This window comes from Nycticebus coucang, chromosome 12, assembly GCF_027406575.1.
Source record: "Nycticebus coucang isolate mNycCou1 chromosome 12, mNycCou1.pri, whole genome shotgun sequence".
Taxonomy (NCBI): Eukaryota; Metazoa; Chordata; class Mammalia; order Primates; family Lorisidae; genus Nycticebus; species Nycticebus coucang.
The window spans coordinates 16,928,855-16,948,651 of record NC_069791.1 but is presented as its reverse complement, the minus strand read 5'-3'; the positions used below and the strand labels follow the sequence as shown (position 1 = coordinate 16,948,651).

Below are 19,797 nucleotides of genomic sequence, written 5' to 3'. Positions count from 1 at the left end.
GTCCTAGCTACTTGGGAGGCTGAGACAAGAGAATCACTTAAGTCCAAGAGTTTGAGGTTGCTGTGAGCTGTGATGCTACAGCACTTTACCGGGGGCGACATAGTTAGACTCTGTCTCAAAAAAAATTTTTTTACAATAATATATCACCTAAGAGTTACATATTATCCCATTTTGTAAGGAAGGAGATTTAGAAAGATTAAGAAATTTGCATAAGCCCTCTGGGAGACTGAGGATTGCTTGAGCTCCTGAGTTCAAGACCAGGATGAGCAAGAACAAGACCCAGTCTCTACCACAAAAATAGAAAAAATAGCCAGGTGCAATGGTACATGTTTGCAGTCCCAGCTACTCGAGAGGCTGAGGCAGGAGGATTGCTCAAGCCCTGGAGTTTGAGGTTGCAGTGAATTATAATGAACCCACCGCACGCTCTACCCTGGGTTATAGAGCAAGACTCTGCCTCAAAAAAAAAAAAAAAAAATCACCCAAAAGATCCATAGCCAGAAAACAAAAAAGCCCAAATCTAAACTGAGGTCATCACAACTACAAAGCCATTAAACTAACATCTTGCCTGATTCAATATGAAGTGGTAGAAGTGAAAGGAAGAAAAATAAATACATTTTGTCATTGAATTAAATGAAAACAGAATCTAAAAATAAAATGTCATATATATATATATATATATATGTAGAGAGAGAGAGAGAGAAATTCTCACTCTATTGCCCAGGGTAGAGTGCCATGGGCTCAGCCTAGCTCACAGCAACCTCAAACTCTTGGATTCAAGTGATCTTCCTGTCCTGAGTAGCTGAAAGTACAGGCACCTGCCACAATGCCCAGCTAATTTTTCCATTTTTAGTAGAGAAAGGGTCTTACTCTTGCTCAGGCTGGTCTTGAACTTCTGAGCCCAAGCTATCCTCCTGCCTCAGCCTCCCAAAGAGCTAGGTACAGGTGTGAACCACCATGCCTGGCTAATATATATATATGTGTGTGTGTGTATAGATATAGGTATAAACTGAAACAGGGTCTTGTTCTGTTGCCCAGGCTAGAATGCAGTGACTCCATCATGGCTCACTATAGCCCCAAACTCCTGGGCTCAGGTGATCCTCTTGCCTTTGCCTTCCAAGCAGCTGGGACTACAGGCTGCACCAGCATGCCAACCTAGTTTATTTTTATATTTTATTATTATTATTATTATTTTAGTTCTTTGCTTTGCCTTTTTTTTTGGTTGAAACAGAGTCGCATCCTATGCCCTGAGCAGAGTGCAGTGACATCATAGCTTACTGCAACCTCAGACTCGGGCTGTGGGCATCCCACTGCGTCAGCCAAGGGAAGCTGCTGGGATTACCGGTGCTTGCTGTGGCGCCTTTTTTTTTTTTTTAATGAGTCAGGGTCTCACTCTCACTCAGGCAAATCCAACCTAGCCTTTTCTATCTTAGATAAGAAACTGGGCGGCGCCTGTGGCTCAAGGAGTAGGGCACTGGTCCCATATGCCGGAGGTGGTGGGTTCAAACCCAGCCCTGGCCAAAAACCACAAAAAAAAAAAAAAAAAAGAGAGATAAGAAACTATGTTGCCCAGGCTGGTCTCAAATTCCTTACCTCAAGCAATATTCCTTCCTGCCTTGGCCTCCAAAGGGATTATAAGCATGAGCCAGGGTTCCTAGACTATTTTCTTTTTTTTTGTAGAGACAGAGTCTCATTTTATAGCCCTCGGTAGAGTGCCGTGGCATCACACAGCTCACAGCAAACTCCAACTCCTGGGCTTCAGCAATTCTCTTGCCTCAGCCTCCCGAGTAGCTGGGACTACAGGCGCCCGCCACAACGCCTGGCTATTTTTTTGGTTGCAGTTCAGCCGGGGCCGGGTTTGAACCCGCCACCCTCAGCATATGGGGCCGGCGTCTTACCGACTGAGCTACAGGTGCCGCCCAAACCAGATTTTTTTTTTTTTTTTTTGTAGAGACAGAGTCTCACTTTATGGCCCTCGGTAGAGTGCCGTGGCATCACACAGCTCACAGCAACCTCCAACTCCTGGGCTTAAGCGATTCTCTTGCCTCAGCCTCCCGAGTAGCTGGGACTACAGGCGCCTGCCACAACGCCCAGCTATTTTTTGGTTGCAGTTCAGCTGGGGCCGGGTTTGAACCCGCTACCCTCGGTATATGGGGCAGGCGCCTTACCGACTGAGCCACAGGCGCTGCCCCGCCTAGACTATTTTCTTTTCTTTTTTTTTTGAGACCGAGTCTCAAGCTGTCGCCCCGAGTTGAGTGCTGTAGCATCACAGCTCACAACCTCAAACTCTTGGGCTTAAGCAATTCTCTTGCTTCAGCCTCCCAAGTAGCTGGGACTACAGGCGCCCACCACAATGCCCAGCTATTTTTTTGTTGTTGTTGCAGTTGTCATTGTTTTAGCTGGCCCTGGGCCGGGTTGGAACCTGCCAGCCTCAGTGTATGTGGTTATTGGTGCCCTACCCACTGAGCTACGCTACGAGTGCTGCTTCTATTTTCTTTTCAATTGCTAAACTTAACTGTTATTATCAAGATCACAGTGGCTAAATCTAATGGTCATTTTTATCTTGTTTCTTTTTTTTGTTTTGTTTTTAAGAGTATCAGTTGAGTACCATCAGTGGTCAGTTCTGAGAATTCTGAGACCTTATCCTTCTTCTTCTTTTTTTTTTTAGACATAGCCTTACTCTGTCACCCCAGGTAGAATGCCATGGCATCGTAGCTCACAGCAACCTCAAACTCTTAAGCTTGCATAATCCTCATGCCTCAGCCTCCCAAGTAGCTGGGACTACAGCTATGGACCACTACACCCGACTAGTTGTCCTATTTTTTTTTCTTTTTTTTGAGACAGAGTCTCACTCATTTGCCCTGGGATTGAGTGCTCTAGCGTCATAGCTCACAGCAACCTCAAACTCTTGGGCTCAAGTGATTCTTTGCCTCAGCCTCCCAAATAACTGGGATTACAGGTGCCCCACCATAACACCCAGCTATTTTTTAGAGATGAGGTCTCACTCTTGCTCAGGCTGGTCTCGAACTCCTGAGCTCAAGTAACCTGCCTGCCTAGGCCTCGCAGAGTGCTGGGCTTATAGGCGCAAGCCACTGCGCCCAGCCTAGTTGTCTTATTTTTAGTAGACACAGGGTCTTGCTTTTGCTCAGGTGTTTGGGAACTCCTGAGCTCAAGTAATCCACCAGCTTCAGCCCTCCCAAAGTGCTAGGATTTTTTTTTTTTTTTTTTTTTTGTAGAGATAGAGTCTCACCTTATCGCCCTCGGTAGAGTGCTATGACATCACACAGCTCACAGCAACCTCCAACTCCTGGGCTGAAGCGATTCTCTTGCCTCAGCCTCCCGAGTAGCCGGGACTACAGGCGCCTGCCACAAGGCACAGCTATTTTTTGGTTGCAGTTCAGCCGGGGCCGGGTTTGAACCCGCCACCCTCGGTATATGGGGCCGGCGCCCCACCGACTGAGCCACAGGCACCGCCCCCAGAGTGCTAGGATTACAAGTCTGAGCCACTATGCCCGGCCTCCTCATCCTCTGGACCTATCAGTGACAACTGACCCTGATGATCACTTCTTGCATGGTTTCTAGAACCTCATGCTGTTGAGTTTCCTTAGAACTCACTGGCTGTGCCTTCTCAGTGGCCTTTGCTGTTCGGCCTCTTCTCCTGGAGCTCATTCCTTAGTCCTCTTCTCTTCTATATTTATACTCCTTTGGTGATCTCAGCCATGCTTTAGGATATATAACTGTAGTCCAGCTCTCTCTCCCTTGAACTCTTGACTCTCGTTTCTAGCACTGTACTGTTTATCTCCATCTCTGTGTGGAAGTCAACATGTCCACTTAATGGAAAACATTATCATTGCCTTTATCTCCTGCCCTATTTGCAGGCTTTTAGATTTGTTGATGGCGAATACATCTCTCATTCCCTCAGGCAAAAACTCTAAAGTAATCCTTGGTATCTCTTTCCCACCCCTATGAATCTTTAGGGAATTATTTTGGCCCTATCTTCAGAACTAGCCAACTCCAACCACTTTTCACCACCTTCTCTGCTACCACTCAAGTCTGAGTGTTTGTCAACTTCAAATGCGCTACAACAATGAATATCACCTTAAAGTGTCTCCCTGACACTCCCTACCTGTGCCCTCCTATAACCTAGTCTCCACATATTAACTAAAGTGATATTTCAAAAAATGCATGAGGTCATGCTATCTTTCTGAACCAACACTGGCTTCCCATGTCAGAGTGAAAGCCGCCATTACTTGCAGGGGCTTACAAGGAGCTATAAGTTCTGCCTCCAGTTTCCTCTCCAAGATCATCATCTTTTACTATTCATCTTTTTTTTTTTTGTATTATTATGTTTTTTTTTGTAGAGACAGAGTCTCACTTTATGGCCCTTGGTAGAGTGCCATGGCATCACACAGCTCACAGCAACCTCCAACTCCTGGGCTGAAGCGATTCTCTTGCCTCCCCCAGCCTCCCAAGTAGCTGGGACTACAGGCGCCCGCCACAATGCCCAGCTATTTTTTGGTTGCAGTTCAGCCAGGGCCGGGTTTGAACCCGCCACCCTCGGTATATGGGGCCGGCGCCTTACCGACTGAGCCACAGGCGCCACCCTACTATTCATCTTTTACAGCCTGCTGGCCTCTCCACTCTTCCAGGAGCACTTTTGTGGCTCTTTTTGGCTCACTCTTGCCTGGGCCCTTGGTTCCAGCTGCTGGGTGTTCTGAGACTATTCTTCAGAGTTAATCCCCTTGGGGCGGTGCCTGTGGCTCAAGGAGTAGGATGGGGCCCAAATACTGCAGGTGCCAGGTTCAAACCCAATCCCAGCCAAACTGCAACAAAAAATAGCCGGGTATTGAGGAGTAAGCCCAGGAGTGGGAGGTTGCTGTGAGCTGTGACGCCAGAGCACTCTACCTAGGGCGATAAACTGAGACTCTGTCTCTACCAAAAAAAAAAAAAGACTAAAATGTAACAACAGACTAAAATGCTAGTTACTCCAAAAGCACTGCTCCCCCATCCCCCGCCCAGGCAGGGTTCGCACTCTATTGCCCAGGCTGCAGCGCAGTGGCATGATCATAGTTCATTATAGCTTCAAACTCTTGGGCTCAAGTGATCCTCCAGCTTTGGCCTCCCTGGTAGGTGGGACTTTAGGCGTGGACTATCATACCTGGGTAATTTTTTTCGAGACAGCCTTGTTATGCTGTTGAGGGTGTTCTTGAACTCCTGGTAAAACCACCCTTACAAATAGATGAAGGGGTGCAAGGCAACAACTAAAGTTAAGGGCCCCCAAAATTCTGAGAAGGAACAGGCCAAGCTAAAATAAGGATAATAATCAAACTCTGTGAAGGAACAGGCTTAGCTAAAATAACAATAATCAGTCATTGTCCCCTCTTTCCTCGATAATAGTCACTGTCCCCTTGTTTGCTTCACTATAATTGGGCACCAGCTGTGCCCTGTAGAGGAGCAAAGATTCTTAACTTTTCTCTGTAAATAACATCACCTGTAAAGATTCTTTTCTCTGTAAATGACATCGCCTGTAAAGATTCTTAACATTTGTCTGTAAATATCACCTATTTAGAACCTGGGGTTGGGCGGCGCCTGTGGCTCAGTCGGTAAGGCGCCAGCCCCATATACTGAGGGTGACGGGTTCAAACCCGGCCCCAGCCAAACTGCAACCAAAAAATAGCCAGGCGTTGTGGCGGGCGCCTGTAGTCCCAGCTACTCAGGAGGCTGAGGCAAGAGAATTGCTTAAGCCCTGGAGTTGGAGGTTGCTGTGAGCTGTGTGAGGCCACGGCACTCTACCGAGGGCCATAAAGTGAGACTCTGTCTCTACAAAAAAAAAAAAAAAAGAACCTGGGGTGAGTTTTTGTTTCTTTCTTTGAGACAGTCTCACTATGTCGCCCTTGGTAGAGTGCCGTAGCGTCACAGCTCACAGCAATCTCCAACTCTTGGGCGTAAGCAATTCTCTTGCCTCAGCCTCCAGAGTAGCTGGGACTACAGGCGGCTGCCACAATGCCCAGCTATTTTTTTTACAGTTGTCATTGTTGTTTAGCAGGCCCGTGCCAGGTTTGAACCCGCCAGCCTTGGTGTATGTGGCCAGCGCCATAATCACTGTGCTACGGGCGCTAAGCCCTGGAGGGAGTTTTTGAGATATCTTCCAGGTCCTGCATTCCAGTGGATCCACTGACAGACTCATTCCAAAGAGCTGATAATTCCATCCCAAAACCAGCCCATTAGCAGACCCTGATTGCCTGGCAAACTTCTTTTAAAAACTGGGTCCCCCCAGTTCTCAGGGAGATAGATTTGAGAAATGGCTTCTGCCTCCCCCCTTAGCACTGTGCAGAATATATTCTTTCTCTGCTGTAAACCTTGCTGTCTCTGGACATTGGCTTTCTCTAGGGCAGTGGAAAGAGCAATCTGCCTGGATAGCAACAGTTACCACATCAGCTTCCAGCTAATAAGCATTTGATGAATGAAAAAAGTATACACTGGGAAGGAGGGAGAGGGGTGGGGCCTTGGTGTGTGCCACACCTTCTGGGGGCAAGACATGATTGCAAGAGGGACTTTACCTAACAAATGCAATCAGTGTAACCTAGCTTATTGTACCCTCAATGAATCCCCAACAATAAAAAAAAAAAGTATACACTGTAATTTTTTTTTTTTTTTTGTAGAGACAGAGTCTCACTTTATGGCCCTCGGTAGAGTGCCGTGGCGTCACACGGCTCACAGCAACCTCCAACTCCTGGGCTTAAGCGATTCTCCTGCCTCAGCCTCCCGAGTAACTGGGACCACAGGCGCCCGCCACAACACCCGGCTATTTTTTGGTTGCAGTTCAGCCGGGGCTGGGTTTGAACCCGCCACCCTCGGTATATGGGGCCGGCGCCTTACCGACTGAGCCACAGGCGCCGCCCTAATTTTTTTTTTTTTTTAAGAGAGAGTCTCACTTTGTCACCCTCGGTATAGTGCTATGGCGTCACAGCTCACAGCAACCTCCAATTCTTGGGCTTAGGTGATTCTCTTGCCTCAGCCTCCTGAATAGCTGGGACAGGCACCCACCACAACGCCCAGCTATTTTTTTGTTGCAGTTTGGCTGAGGCTGGGTTTGAACCTGCCACCCTAGGTATATGGGGCCGGCACACTACTCACTAAGCCACAGATGCCACCCTATATGCTGTAATTTGAAAAAGCGTCTCAACATCTATTTTCACAGGGGCCATTTTGTATGAGTTGGGGTAAAACTTGAGTTCTTCCTATTCTGTATCCAAACCTATTTTGGGGAGTTTCATTTTGCCTTTCCTGTTATACCTGAAGTAAGTGGCCAGCACAGAGTCCAAATTAAGCAAGGGTCAGCTGGGCTGAGAGCGGGCTCACACCTCAAAGTCTTTTGATCTCACTCTGCGCCTGTGGCTCAAGCGGCTAAGGCGCCAGCCACATACACCTGAGCTGGCAGGTTCGAATTCAGCCCGGGCCTGCCAAACAACAATGACAGCTGCAACCAAAAAATAGCTGGGGGTTATGGCAGGCGCCTGTAGTACTAGCTACTTGGGAGGCTGAGGCAGGAGAATCGCTTTAGTCCATGAGTTGGAGGTTGCTGTGAGCTGTAAAGCCACAGTACTCTACCCAGGGTGACAGCTTGAGGGAGGCTGTCTCCAAAAAAAAAAAGGTCCCTTGATCCCTACAAGCAGGGTTGGAAACCTTTTTAAGGGGCTTTCGGTAGGGGAGGGGGAGTCCTTAATGCAAGCTGAATTTGACAAGAGCCAACACCTAGTAAGGGGAGCCCTTACAAGGGGAAGCTGAGGTTTTGCAGTTATTACTAAACTCTTTCAGCTGAGCTTCCTGTCTTAAAGAGGGAATGTGGAAAGCCCTTAGCAAGATGGAGTTGGGGCATAACATTCCTACTTCAGAAAAAAGACTGTAACTTCTATTCTGTAGAAAATTCGCTTCTGTTACTCACAATTTCCATAAACTTAGCTGGGCCTTGTGGTAGGCTCTTGTAGTCCCAGCTACTTGGGAGGCTGAGGCAAGAGGATCCCTTGAGCCCAATAGTTTGAAGATTTGAGGTTGCTATGAGCTAGCGCCTCACTCTACCAGGGTGACTCTGTGAGACTATCTCCAAAAAAAAAAAAAAAAATTCCATAAACTCTATCCCCCAGAGATGGTTAAAGAATATATGTGTACTCAGATAACACGATGAAGTTGGAGAGAAAGAAAAACAGGGCGGCGCCTGTGGCTCAGTGGGTAGGGCGCCGGCCTCATATACGGAGGGTGGCGGGTTTGAACCCGGCCTGGTCAAACTGCAACAAAAAAATAGCCGGGCGTTGTGAGGGGCACCTGTAGTCCCAACTACTCCAGAGGCTGAGACAAGGGAATCGCCTAAGCCCAGGAGTTGGAGGTTGCTGTGAGCTGATGCTACAGCACTCCACCGAGGGCGACAAAATGAGATTGTCTCTAAAAGAAAGAAAGAAAAACAACAGAAGTAAAGGATGCTTATACGAAATAAACCTTTTTAGCGACTATCGTAGAGGTGTGTTTAGTATGAAGCAGTACAAGTGAGTGAAGGGCAGTCACACAGTTGGATTCTAGCCCCCCCCCCCACACTGTGGACTTCATCTGTAAAATGGGGATAAAAACTCAGAGGGCTTGTCCTATGGGTGAAATAATGTGAAAACCCAACTATGCTGGAATCTCTTATTACAATGAACTAAAAATTGCTTTTGCACCTATTAGGTTAGGAACCAAAAGGTCCACTTAAAGAGGAGGTAAGTAAACAAGTAAAACAAAGCAGCCAAAGGGTGGGAATAAGGGTTTAAGGCCTGTTCTGTAGTAATTAAGGTCTAGAATGGGGGCACAAGGCACTCTGTCCGGACATCCCTCAGCGGCGAGGGAGGGGATGCCCGCGGAGGGTGCCAGGCCGCGCCGGGACTCAGCCGGGCAGAACCAGCCGCGGGCGGACCAGCCTTGGCGCCTCCCGGGCGCTCAGGGCGCGAGGGCGCGAGGGCGCGAGGGCGGGAAGGCGGCAGCCGGCCTGGCCTTGTAGGGAGCTGAGCGGCGGTGACTGGCCCGGAGGCCGGGGCGGGCAGAGGCGGACCTTCGCCTGGCGCTTTCCCTGGTGGGGGCCCCGCTGACGCAGCCACTGAGGACAGCACAGACCCCTCGCTCTTCCTCTCCTCCCGGTCGCCATCGCCATGCCTTCCCCACCGGCCACCCCGCTCCTCCCGCCCCTGGGTGGTTCCTCCCCTCCAGACTTCGGCCACTTCCAAAGAGTTTGGTTCGAACTTTTGAATCCACCAATCAGCAGCACGCGGCCTCCCCTCCCCGCCGGCCGGGTGCGGCGGGACGCAGGGCCCAGGCCGGGCGGCGGGAGGCGGGGCCGTGGCGGCTTGGGCGGGGTTCGGACCCCGCCTCCAGACGCGTGGCCCAGGAAGAGGTATATAGGGCCCCTCCGGCCACGCCGCCCTCTCACTACTTCTCCCTCGGACTCCTTGGTAGTCTGTTAGTGGGAGATCTCTGTTGCCGTCCCTTCATCTCCTTCAGCGCTCAGCGACCCTACAAGTCCCTGTCATGGTGAGTGGGCCCAGGGTGCGGGGGCCGGGGTGGAGCAGAGTGTGCATCCCAAGGGGCAGCGAGGCGCGCGGAGTTATCCTTGGGGCCGCGCCCCAGACGGCTCCCGACTGCTCCAGACGCCTCTGGCCAAACTGGCTCCTGGTGGCCGGGCAGGGAAAGCCGAGTTCACTGGGCAGACCCCACCTAGGATTCGAAAACGTGGCCCGAGTTCTGCCCTCGGTACAAATGAATAGCCCTCTTGACCCTATAGAGAGGGTTTCCCCGCCGGGACCGGCTACCGCCCTACGAAGGTCAAGGACCCGTCTCATTGACCTCCAAAAAATTGGAAACTAAGAATCCCCGCCCTCATTTCCCAAGTGACCTCACCTTCCCCACTGCCCTGGAGGACCTGGTGCGCTCCTGCTTTCACGGCTCAGACGCTTCCGGGCGCCCCCTCTCCAGCGCCCTGTGACTCGCTGCTGAGTCACCTGTGGCTGCACTCTGGGGAGAGTTTCCAGTTGCACCAATCCACCTGAAGGATGGAGGCGGGCTCCTCCTCCAAAGAGAATAATTAACTGTCAATTGTCTGATCCGGATTTCTATTGTTACTTTAGTGGGAGGTTTATTGCTGAAGCTTTCTACTGAAACCGAGTTTTGAAAACAAGTCCATAAAAGGATGTTTCCTTTAAAAACCGCAGAGTAAACTAGTACTGACCCCGTATTCTAAGGTTCAGCCTTCAAGAAACGTGAAACTATACACTTTTCTACATAGTTCTCTAAATTGTTTTCAAGACCTCTTTTAACATCTGTTGGAGGCTTATTTGAAAGAACCCATGTTTTAAAACAAGTATTCAAGTATCAAGTATTTCAGAAGAGTATCTTCTCTCTTTTTTTTTTTTTTTTGAGACAGTCTCTTTAGCCCAGGTAACTAACAGCCTAGCTCACAGCAACCTCAAACTCCTGGGCTCGATCTATCCTCCTGCCTCAGCCTCCCAAGTAGCTGGGATTACAGGCACCCGCCACAACACTTGGCTGATTTTTCTATTTTTAGTAGTCTTGCTCTTGCTCAGGCTGGTCTGGAACTCCTGAGCTAATGTGATCCTCCGGTCTTGGTGTCCCAGAGTGCTAGGAGCACAGACCCAAGCCACCACAACCTGGCCACAAAATAGTATCTTAAGGAAGAAAAGAATACAGTGAATAGTTAGTTGACCAGAGACTCTTCTGAGACTACCACAAAAATATGTCTCACTATAGCAACTTCCTTGGGCTATTTACCAAGCAAGTCCACAAAGATACTGGTAAAAGCGAGATTCAGAAAGTCATGGGACTGTTGAAGAGCCAGGAGAGCCGCAGCAGATCATTAGTGTTTTTTCTGGGAGAGATGGCTCAACACTAAGAGTAAGTGACCACCACCTGTTCCTCACTAAACTTCCCAAGTGGCTGGTGGGAGAGTGGAGAGCAAGCAGTGGCCATTAGCTTTGCCTGCTAACCCTTCAAGAAAACAGTTTAGGCTGAGCAATGAAAGAAAAATTGGAGGCTCGAGTGGTGCCTGTGGCTCAGTGAGTAGAGCGCCGGCCCCATATACTGAGGGTGGCGGGTTCAAACCCAGCCCCGGCCGAACTGCAACAAAAAAGTAGCCGGGCGTTGTGGCGGGCGCCTGTAGTCCCAGCTGCTTGGGGAGGCTGAGGCAGGAGAATCGCAGAAGCCCAAGAGCTGGAGGTTCCTGTGAGTCCTGTGATGTCATGGCACTCCACTGAGGGCGGTAAAGTGAGACTCTGTCTCTACAAAAAAAAAACAAAGAAAGAAAGAAAAATTGGAAGCTTAAAAATTCCAGTAGAAACTTTTTGTGGGTGGGGGGAACGGAGACTTACTCTATCACCTTGCGTTGAGTGCAGTGGCATCATAGCTCACAGCAAACTCAGCCTCCCGAGTACCAGGGACTACAGGTGCCTACCACAACACCTGGCTATTTGAGACCGGGATCTCTCTCTTGCTCAGGCTGGTCTTGATCTTGTGAACTCAGGCAATCCACCCGTCTCCTTCTCCCAGGGTGTTAGGATTACAGGCATGAGCCACCGGGCTCAGCCTGAAGAAGCACTTTCTTAGAATGAGTGGATCTGGCTGGGTGAGATGGTTCACACCTGTAATCCTGGCATTCTGGGAGGCCCAAGCAAGTGGATTGCTTGAGCTCATGAGTTTGAGACTAGCCTGAACAAAAGAGAGACCCCATCTCTACTAAAAATAGAAAAACTGAGGTAAGAGGATCAACTTGAGCCCAAGAGTTGGAGGTTGCTGCGAGCTATGATGCCTTGGCACTCTACCCAGGGTTATAGCTTGAGACTATCTCAAAAAAAAAAAAAAAAAAAGAATAATGAGTGGATCTAATCAGATAATTCATCTCCTTGGGCCTGGGGCCCACACAGACAGATACTTGGTTCTCTCCAGCCTTTGGGCGCTGTGGAATTTCCAAAGTCCAGTTAAAGATAAACATGATGCAATGGTATATAGTTGTAGGTTCATTAGAACAAACAGGTCCGGTTCTCCCACAGCCCTAGAGGTGGGCGAGTAAGCATGGGTAATACAGGAGACATTGATTGTTTTTGTTTTTTTTTGTGGGTTTTGGCCGGGGCTGAGTTTGAACCTGCCACCTTCGGCATATAGGATCGGCACCCTACCACTTGAGCCACAGGTGGCGCCCGACATTGATTGTTTTATGGGGCGTGTGGGTGGGAAGGGGGTGATCATAAGTCAAAGGTTGTGAGTAATTAGGTTTTTTTTTTTTTTTTAAAGAGAGTCTCACTTTAGTTACACAACTCAAAGTAACCTCCAACTCCTGGGCTTAGGCAATTCTCTTGCCTCAGCCTCCCTGGTAGCTGGGACTACAGGCGCCCCCCACAACGGGGGACTATTTTTTTGTTGCAGTTTGGCTGGGGCTGGGTTGAACCCACTACCCTCGGTATATGAGGCCGGCGCCTTACCTACTGAGCCACAGGCGCTGCCCCTAATTAGGGCTTTTATTATCTTGGGTTATGAAACAAGGCCCTTTGAGAACTTAGTGTTTGAATTTTCTTTAACTAGTTTCGTATTAGCAGCTTTAAAAAATTTTAAATCCTACTATTTGGGGGAAATGTACTGGGAGAATTTGATGTTGATACTTTGAAAGTCCTCTGCCAGTCTCCAAAGTAGCTAATCTGACTAATGACAAAATACAATGAACACTTTTTCTTAAGTCTGTGGGTACAGACTCTGTTCACTGCCTTATTTTACTAACCAGGAACAGGTTTGGGGAACTTCTTAAAGGGCCATGTTCAGCAAATAAAGGAAAACAAATATTTCCTCATAATTGTTAAATTCTTGAAACCATAGACTTTTTTCCCACATGCCAGATAATAAATGTATATTTTATCAGAAAACAGCTAATTTCTTAAATGATCAGTAAAGTCTTGGTAACACTTCTAGCCTTTGTTAACGTGTCACACACACACACACACACACACACACACACACACACCCAAATATGTGGATGGTGAAGGAAAAATGTTCTTCCTAAAGATGAAATTCTTCCACAGGGTTAAAAAGCTACTTCTGACCAGTTTTTAAAATACAGCTAACTGCTGCTTATCTAGCATTTTCTTCATGAGTCATATGCCTGTAATTTGCTGGTTCAAGCTGGTTTTAAAGAGGAGAGGGAGACCTTTTGTCTTGTAAAGAATAGGATTAAAGAGGGACCAGAATGAGCTCAGTGGTTACACAATCACACAGAGAATGAATCAGAGCTGGAAGGGAGAATTTTGCATCAGTTTAAGGAATCAGCAGACACATTTCCCAGGAGCTGGTGCAAATATATTCTTATAGAGCAGCTTATGTCATTCTAAAATGGTAGAAACCCAGCTTTGAATATCCACTGTGGTACAAAGCAAGAGTCTGGTTTTGCCTAATAGTTCAGTAACATATCTTTGGTTTTCCAAAATATTTTCTCTGAATTCGGTCTTCAATGAGGAATTTTGCTTGTGAAATAGTACCTGCAAAAGGTGATTATCTATCTTGAAGGTTAATTAGTCATTTAGGTGTGAATCATTTACAAGTGTCCCATCTGATGTGTCATATTCTGACATTTTCTTCCTTCCACAGCGTGAGTGCATCTCCATCCACGTTGGCCAGGCTGGTGTCCAGATTGGCAATGCCTGCTGGGAGCTCTACTGCCTGGAACACGGCATCCAGCCCGATGGCCAGATGCCAAGTGACAAGACCATCGGGGGAGGAGATGACTCCTTCAACACCTTCTTCAGTGAGACGGGTGCCGGCAAGCATGTGCCCAGGGCAGTGTTTGTAGACCTGGAACCCACAGTCATTGGTGAGTTGACCTCAGTAACCCAAGTGAGATCCCAGGGTTCTGGGACAGGAGGTCTGTCCTGGGGACTCCATTGATTACATACACACACAGTGCCCCACCCCCACCCCCTGCTAGGGCTCAGCAGGCTGGTGCAGGTGACTGAGTGATGGATGGCTGGTTTGTCTTCCCTTTCCAGATGAAGTTCGCACTGGTACCTACCGCCAGCTCTTCCACCCTGAGCAGCTCATCACAGGCAAGGAAGATGCTGCCAATAACTATGCTCGGGGGCACTACACCATTGGCAAGGAGATCATTGACCTTGTCTTGGATCGAATTCGCAAGCTGGTAAATAGTACTTTATTTAAAGTGGAGAGAGAGGTGGGGGGCTCACGCTTGTAATCCCAGAACTCTGGGAAGCCAAGGCGGGTGGAAGGCCTGAACTTATGGGTTTGAGACCAGCCTAAGGCAGAGCCAGACCCCCGTCTGTAAAAATAGCCTGGGCTCCGCACCCATAGCACAGTGGTTACAGTGCCAGCCACATACACTAAGGCTGTCGGGTTTAAACCCAGCCCAGGCCAGCTAAACAACAATGACAAATTCAACCAAAAAAATGGCCGGGCATTGTGGCAGGCACCTTAGTCCTAGCTACTTGAGAGGCTGAGGCAAGGGGATTGCTTGAGCTCAAGAGTTTGAGGTTGCTGTGAGGTATGATGCCATGGCATTCTACTGAGGGTGACAAAGTGAGACTATCTCCAAAGGGCGGGGGGTGGGCAGAGAGTGAGTTCTCTTATAGTTTTAAAACAGCCAAATTATAAGGGTAATTTCATCCCAACTAAAATGACATTTAGGCTGCTCACTAAATTATCTGGACTTATAAACCAGATAGCCTTGGGTATGGGACAACCATGGGAGAGGAGTAAGTGCTCCTTTTTGGCCTATTTTTTTGTTTCAAGTGGAGACACCCCTTTTTAGGTCATTTTAGTTACACTAAGTGGTTGATTCCTACATGTAACTAATTGATAAAACTCATTACAAAAAAATCTGGGGCAGTGCCTGTGGCTTAGTGGGTAGGGCGCTAGCCCCATATACTGAAGGTGGCGGGCTCAAACCTGGCCCTGGCCAAATTGCAACAACAACCAAAAAAAGTAGCTGGACGTTGTAGCAGGCGCCTATAGTCTCAGCTACTGGGGAGGCTGAGGCAAGAGAATCTAAGCCCAGGAGTTGGAGATTGCTGTGAGCAGTGTAATGCCACAGCACTCTACCCACGGAGACAAAGTGAGACTCTATCTTTTAAAAAAAAAAAAAAGAAGAAGAAATCTGGGCTGTTAATGTAGAAAGTTTCAAGCATAGGAAGCCAGTATAACACTGACTGGAAACTTTGAACAAAGCTGAAAGTGGGGTAGTGCCTATGGCTCACTGGGTAGGGTGAGGATGGCAGGTTCGAACCCTGCCCTGGCCAAACTGCAACCAAAAATAGCTGGGCTTTGTGACAGGCACCTGTAGTCCCAGCTACTCAGGAGGCTGAGGCAAGAGAATTGCCTAAGCCCAGGAGTTGGAGGTTGCTGTGAGCTGTGACACCATAGCACTCTACCAAGGGCGATAAAGTGAGACTGTCTCTTGAAAAAAAAAAAAAAAAAAAAAAAAAGATGGGCGGCGCCTGTGGCTCAGTCGGTAAGGCGCCAGCCCCATATACCGAGGGTGGCGGGTTCAAACCCGGCTCCAGCCAAACTGCAACCAAAAAATAGCCGGGCCTTGTGGCGGGCGCCTGTAGTCCCAGCTACTTGGGAGGCTGAGGCAAGAGAATCGCCTAAGCCCAGGAGTTGGAGGTTGCTGTGAGCTGTGTGAGGCCACGGCACTCTACCGAGGGCCATAAAGTGAGACTCTGTCTCTACAAAAAAAAAAAAAAAAAAGCTGAAAGTGGAGTCAGGGGAGGTTCCTTAGGAAGGTGATTTTTAAGTTATTTTCATTAAGAGTCAGATGGTCAGAGGATTCTTTGCTCTTTGGGCATGTGGGCAGGTAGTAAGTATTAACATAAAAGCCTGAGCAGAGTAACTTGTCAGGAAAATTACATTATACTAAGCCCAGCCACAACTGGTCTATTCTAGAAAGAATGGTCTTGCATCATTCATGGTTTCATACCTTTCTCAGATGTTTATCATAGTCATCTTGGCAAAATTGGATTAATGGCCCCTATGGTTGGAAATCAAGCTTCAGTTATAAGCATTGACTTGCAAATCAGGACCTGCCTTTAGGGACAAATAAACCTAGTAGAAGCCATTTAGGGTTCTGGAATGAAGTTTATTGACTACCAAACCAATTATATTTTTTGTTGGATTACTGTATCCATGGGAGAATTACTGGATGTAATTGGTATATAACAGTGTTCCTCCTACATTGCTCTCAATTAGTTACCTGGAGTAGGGACCACAGGTTAAGGAAACTGAGAGGTCCAGGGACATTGTCCACAAATCTGGGAGCACTTTGGAGAAGTGAGGCTTGTCAACAGAATGCTTTTGTTGACAAGCCTCCTTTCAAAATCATCCTTTCATAGAATAGCAGTTTATGGGCGGTGCCTGTGGCTCAGTGTGTAGGGCACAGGCCCCATATACCGAGGGTGGTGGGTTCAAACTCTGTCCCAGCCAAACTGCAAAAAAAATAGCCAGGCATTGTGGCGGGTACGTGTAATCTCAACTACTCGGGAAGCTGAGGCAAGAGAATTGCCTTTGGAGTGGAGGTTGCTGTGAGCTGTGATGCCACATACTCTACCGAGGGCAACAAAGTGAGACTCTGTCTCAAAAAAAAAAAAAAAAAAAGCAGTTTGTTAGTCAAATAGCCCAGGTAGGTGGTAGAAAGTCCCAGTGATCTCAGGTGTTGATCTGGATTGTGGTAGTATGTCACCTAAACCCAAGAGTAGGCCTCTGGGACATAATGTTATATCCTAAATGCTTATGTGTAGAGCTCTATTTCTTTTTTTTTTTGTAGAGACAGAGTCTCACTTTATGGCCCTCGGTAGAGTGCCGTGGCCTCACACAGCTCACAGCAACCTCCAACTCCTGGGCTTAAGCGATTCTCTTGCCTCAGCCTCCCAAGTAGCTGAGACTACAGGTGCCCGCCACAACGCCCGGCTATCTTTTTTTTTTTTTTTGGTAGAGACAGAGTCTCACTGTACCGCCCTCAGGTAGAGTGCCGTGGCGTCACATGGCTCATAGCAACCTCTAACTCTTGGGCTTACGCGATTCTCTTGCCTCAGCCTCACGAGCAGCTGGGACTACAGGCGCCCGCCACAACGCCCGGCTATTTTTTGGTTGCAGTTTGGCCGGGGCTGGGTTTGAACCCACCACTCTTGGTATATGGGGCCAGGGCCCCACTCACTGAGCCACACGCGCCACCTGCTTGCTTTTTTTTTTTTTTTTTTTCTAGTTTTGCTTTCAACTGGCTTTCACTCTTCTTACTTTGAAGTTTTTATTTTTTTTGTAGAGACAGAGTCTCACTTTATCGCCCTTGGTAGAGTGCCGTGGCGTCACACAGCTCACAGCAACCTCCAGCTCCTGGGCTTAGGCAATTCTCCTGCCTCAGCCTCCCGAGTAGCTGGGACTACAGGCGCCCACCACAGCGCCCGGCTATTTTTTGTTGTTGTTGCAGTTTGGCCAGGGCTGGGTTTGAACCCGCCATCCTTGGCGTATGGGGCCGGCACCCTACCCGCTGAGCCACAGGCACCGCCCTGAAGTTTTTATTTTTTTTAATTTTTTTTTTTCCTTTAGAGATTCTCTTGCCCTGCCTGCCACAATGCCTGACTTTTTTTGGTAGAGATGGGGTCTCCCTCTGGCTCACTCAGGCTCAGGATGGTCTTGAATCTCCGAGCTCAGGCAATCCACTTGCCTCAGCCTCCCAAAGCGCCAGGATTACAGACTTGAGCCACCATGCCTGGCCTTATCACTGCTTTCTTAGCAAATACTATTCAGAAGCAGTTTTGTTTGAGATCAGAGTCTCACTATGTTGCCCTCGGTAGAGTGATGTGGCATCACAGCTCACAACAACCTCCAGCTCTTAGGCTTAAGCGATTCTCTTGCCTCAGCCTTCCAAGAAGCTGGGACTATAGGATCCTGCCACAATGCCCAGCTATTTTTGTTGTTGTTGCTGTTGTCATTGTTTTAGCTGGCCTGGGCTAGGTTCAAACTCACCAGCCTCAGTGTATGTGGCCAATGGCCTACCCACTGAGCTACGAGTGCCGCCCAAGAAGAGTTTTAAAATCTCTATCGCTGTAACCGTGGATTCGTAGAAATCATCACAGCTTTCACCAAATGCCTCAATACTAAAAAGTCTTTCCTTTTGCAGGCTGACCAGTGCACAGGTCTTCAGGGCTTCTTGGTTTTCCACAGCTTTGGCGGGGGAACTGGTTCTGGGTTCACCTCTCTGCTGATGGAACGCCTCTCTGTTGATTACGGCAAGAAGTCTAAGCTGGAATTCTCCATTTACCCAGCCCCCCAGGTTTCCACAGCTGTAGTTGAGCCCTACAACTCCATCCTCACCACCCACACCACCCTGGAGCACTCTGATTGTGCCTTCATGGTAGACAATGAGGCCATCTATGACATCTGTCGTAGAAACCTTGATATTGAGCGCCCAACCTATACTAACCTGAACCGCCTTATTAGCCAGATTGTGTCCTCCATCACTGCTTCCCTCAGATTTGATGGTGCCCTGAATGTTGACCTGACAGAATTCCAGACCAACCTGGTGCCCTATCCCCGTATCCACTTCCCTCTGGCCACATATGCCCCGGTGATCTCTGCTGAGAAAGCCTATCATGAACAGCTTACTGTAGCAGAGATCACCAATGCTTGCTTTGAGCCAGCCAACCAGATGGTGAAATGTGACCCTCGCCACGGTAAATACATGGCTTGCTGCCTGTTGTACCGTGGTGATGTGGTCCCCAAAGATGTCAATGCTGCCATTGCCACCATCAAGACCAAGCGTACCATCCAGTTTGTGGATTGGTGTCCCACTGGCTTCAAGGTTGGCATCAATTACCAGCCCCCCACTGTGGTACCTGGTGGAGACCTGGCCAAGGTACAGAGAGCTGTGTGCATGCTGAGCAACACCACAGCCGTTGCTGAGGCCTGGGCTCGCCTGGACCACAAGTTTGACCTGATGTATGCCAAGCGTGCCTTTGTTCACTGGTACGTGGGTGAGGGGATGGAGGAAGGAGAGTTTTCTGAGGCCCGTGAGGATATGGCTGCCCTTGAGAAGGATTATGAGGAGGTTGGAGCAGATAGTGCTGACGGGGAAGATGAAGGTGAGGAGTATTAACCTGTGTGCTACAACTTTACACTGTGTTGTCCTGAGACTGTCTTATTTCTGTTCTGTTCTGTGAAACTGTCCATTGTAGTAGCCCTAATGTGTTAATAAAAGTGATATTTTAGATGCCAAACTGACTTCTCTGTCACAATAAATACTTGACCCACTTAAGACTATTTGGGGTTGTATTTGGGAACCGCCTGATCATTATTCAGTCAACATTTAAATGACTTTTGTGCTATACACTGTGCTAACTGGTTTAAGTTTCATTTAGACCTGAATTCATGAGTGGGAGAATCATTTAAGTGGAACAATAGGCTCAAATAAGTTGTGTCTGTGCTTCTTGAACTAAAGTGTATGCAAATCACCTGTAAATATTAAAATGCAGCTTTAATTCTATAGGTCTGAGAAGCAGCTTTAGATACTACTTTTCAGGATAAACTCCCAAATCATGCTCTTGGTCTGCTGTGACCTCACATTTGTACCGGAGAGGGTTTGCTAACAGTAAATACTGGAGCCAAAATTCAAGTAATCCAGTCACACTGCTGGGCTGAGAGTACTATTGCTGTCTTTAATGTTAAGTCACATGGGAGTGGCTTGGAATGTATTCCTTGCATGACCATAACCTACAATGG

At 48.2% G+C, this 19,797-nt stretch overlaps 1 protein-coding gene across 1 annotated transcript; it reads left to right on the top strand.

Moving 5' to 3' along the window:
- The first annotated feature begins 9,394 nt into the window (after positions 1–9,394).
- On the top strand, positions 9,395–19,284 carry TUBA1C (tubulin alpha 1c). The gene is made up of 4 exons (XM_053558136.1): positions 9,395–9,552; positions 13,663–13,885; positions 14,061–14,209; positions 18,200–19,284. Exons 1-4 carry the CDS (start codon positions 9,550–9,552, stop codon positions 19,172–19,174), a joined length of 1,350 nt encoding a protein of 449 aa, XP_053414111.1. The 5' UTR covers positions 9,395–9,549; the 3' UTR covers positions 19,175–19,284.
- Positions 19,285–19,797: the final 513 nt, after the last annotated feature.

What these genes read in the sequence shown, in the direction of transcription:
- TUBA1C (XM_053558136.1), top strand. An exon ending in CCTGGAACCCACAGTCATTG is followed by an intron (nt 13,886 to 14,060) that starts GTGAGTTGACCT and finishes TTCCCTTTCCAG; the next exon opens with ATGAAGTTCGCACTGGTACC. An exon ending in TGGATCGAATTCGCAAGCTG is followed by an intron (nt 14,210 to 18,199) that starts GTAAATAGTACT and finishes TTCCTTTTGCAG; the next exon opens with GCTGACCAGTGCACAGGTCT.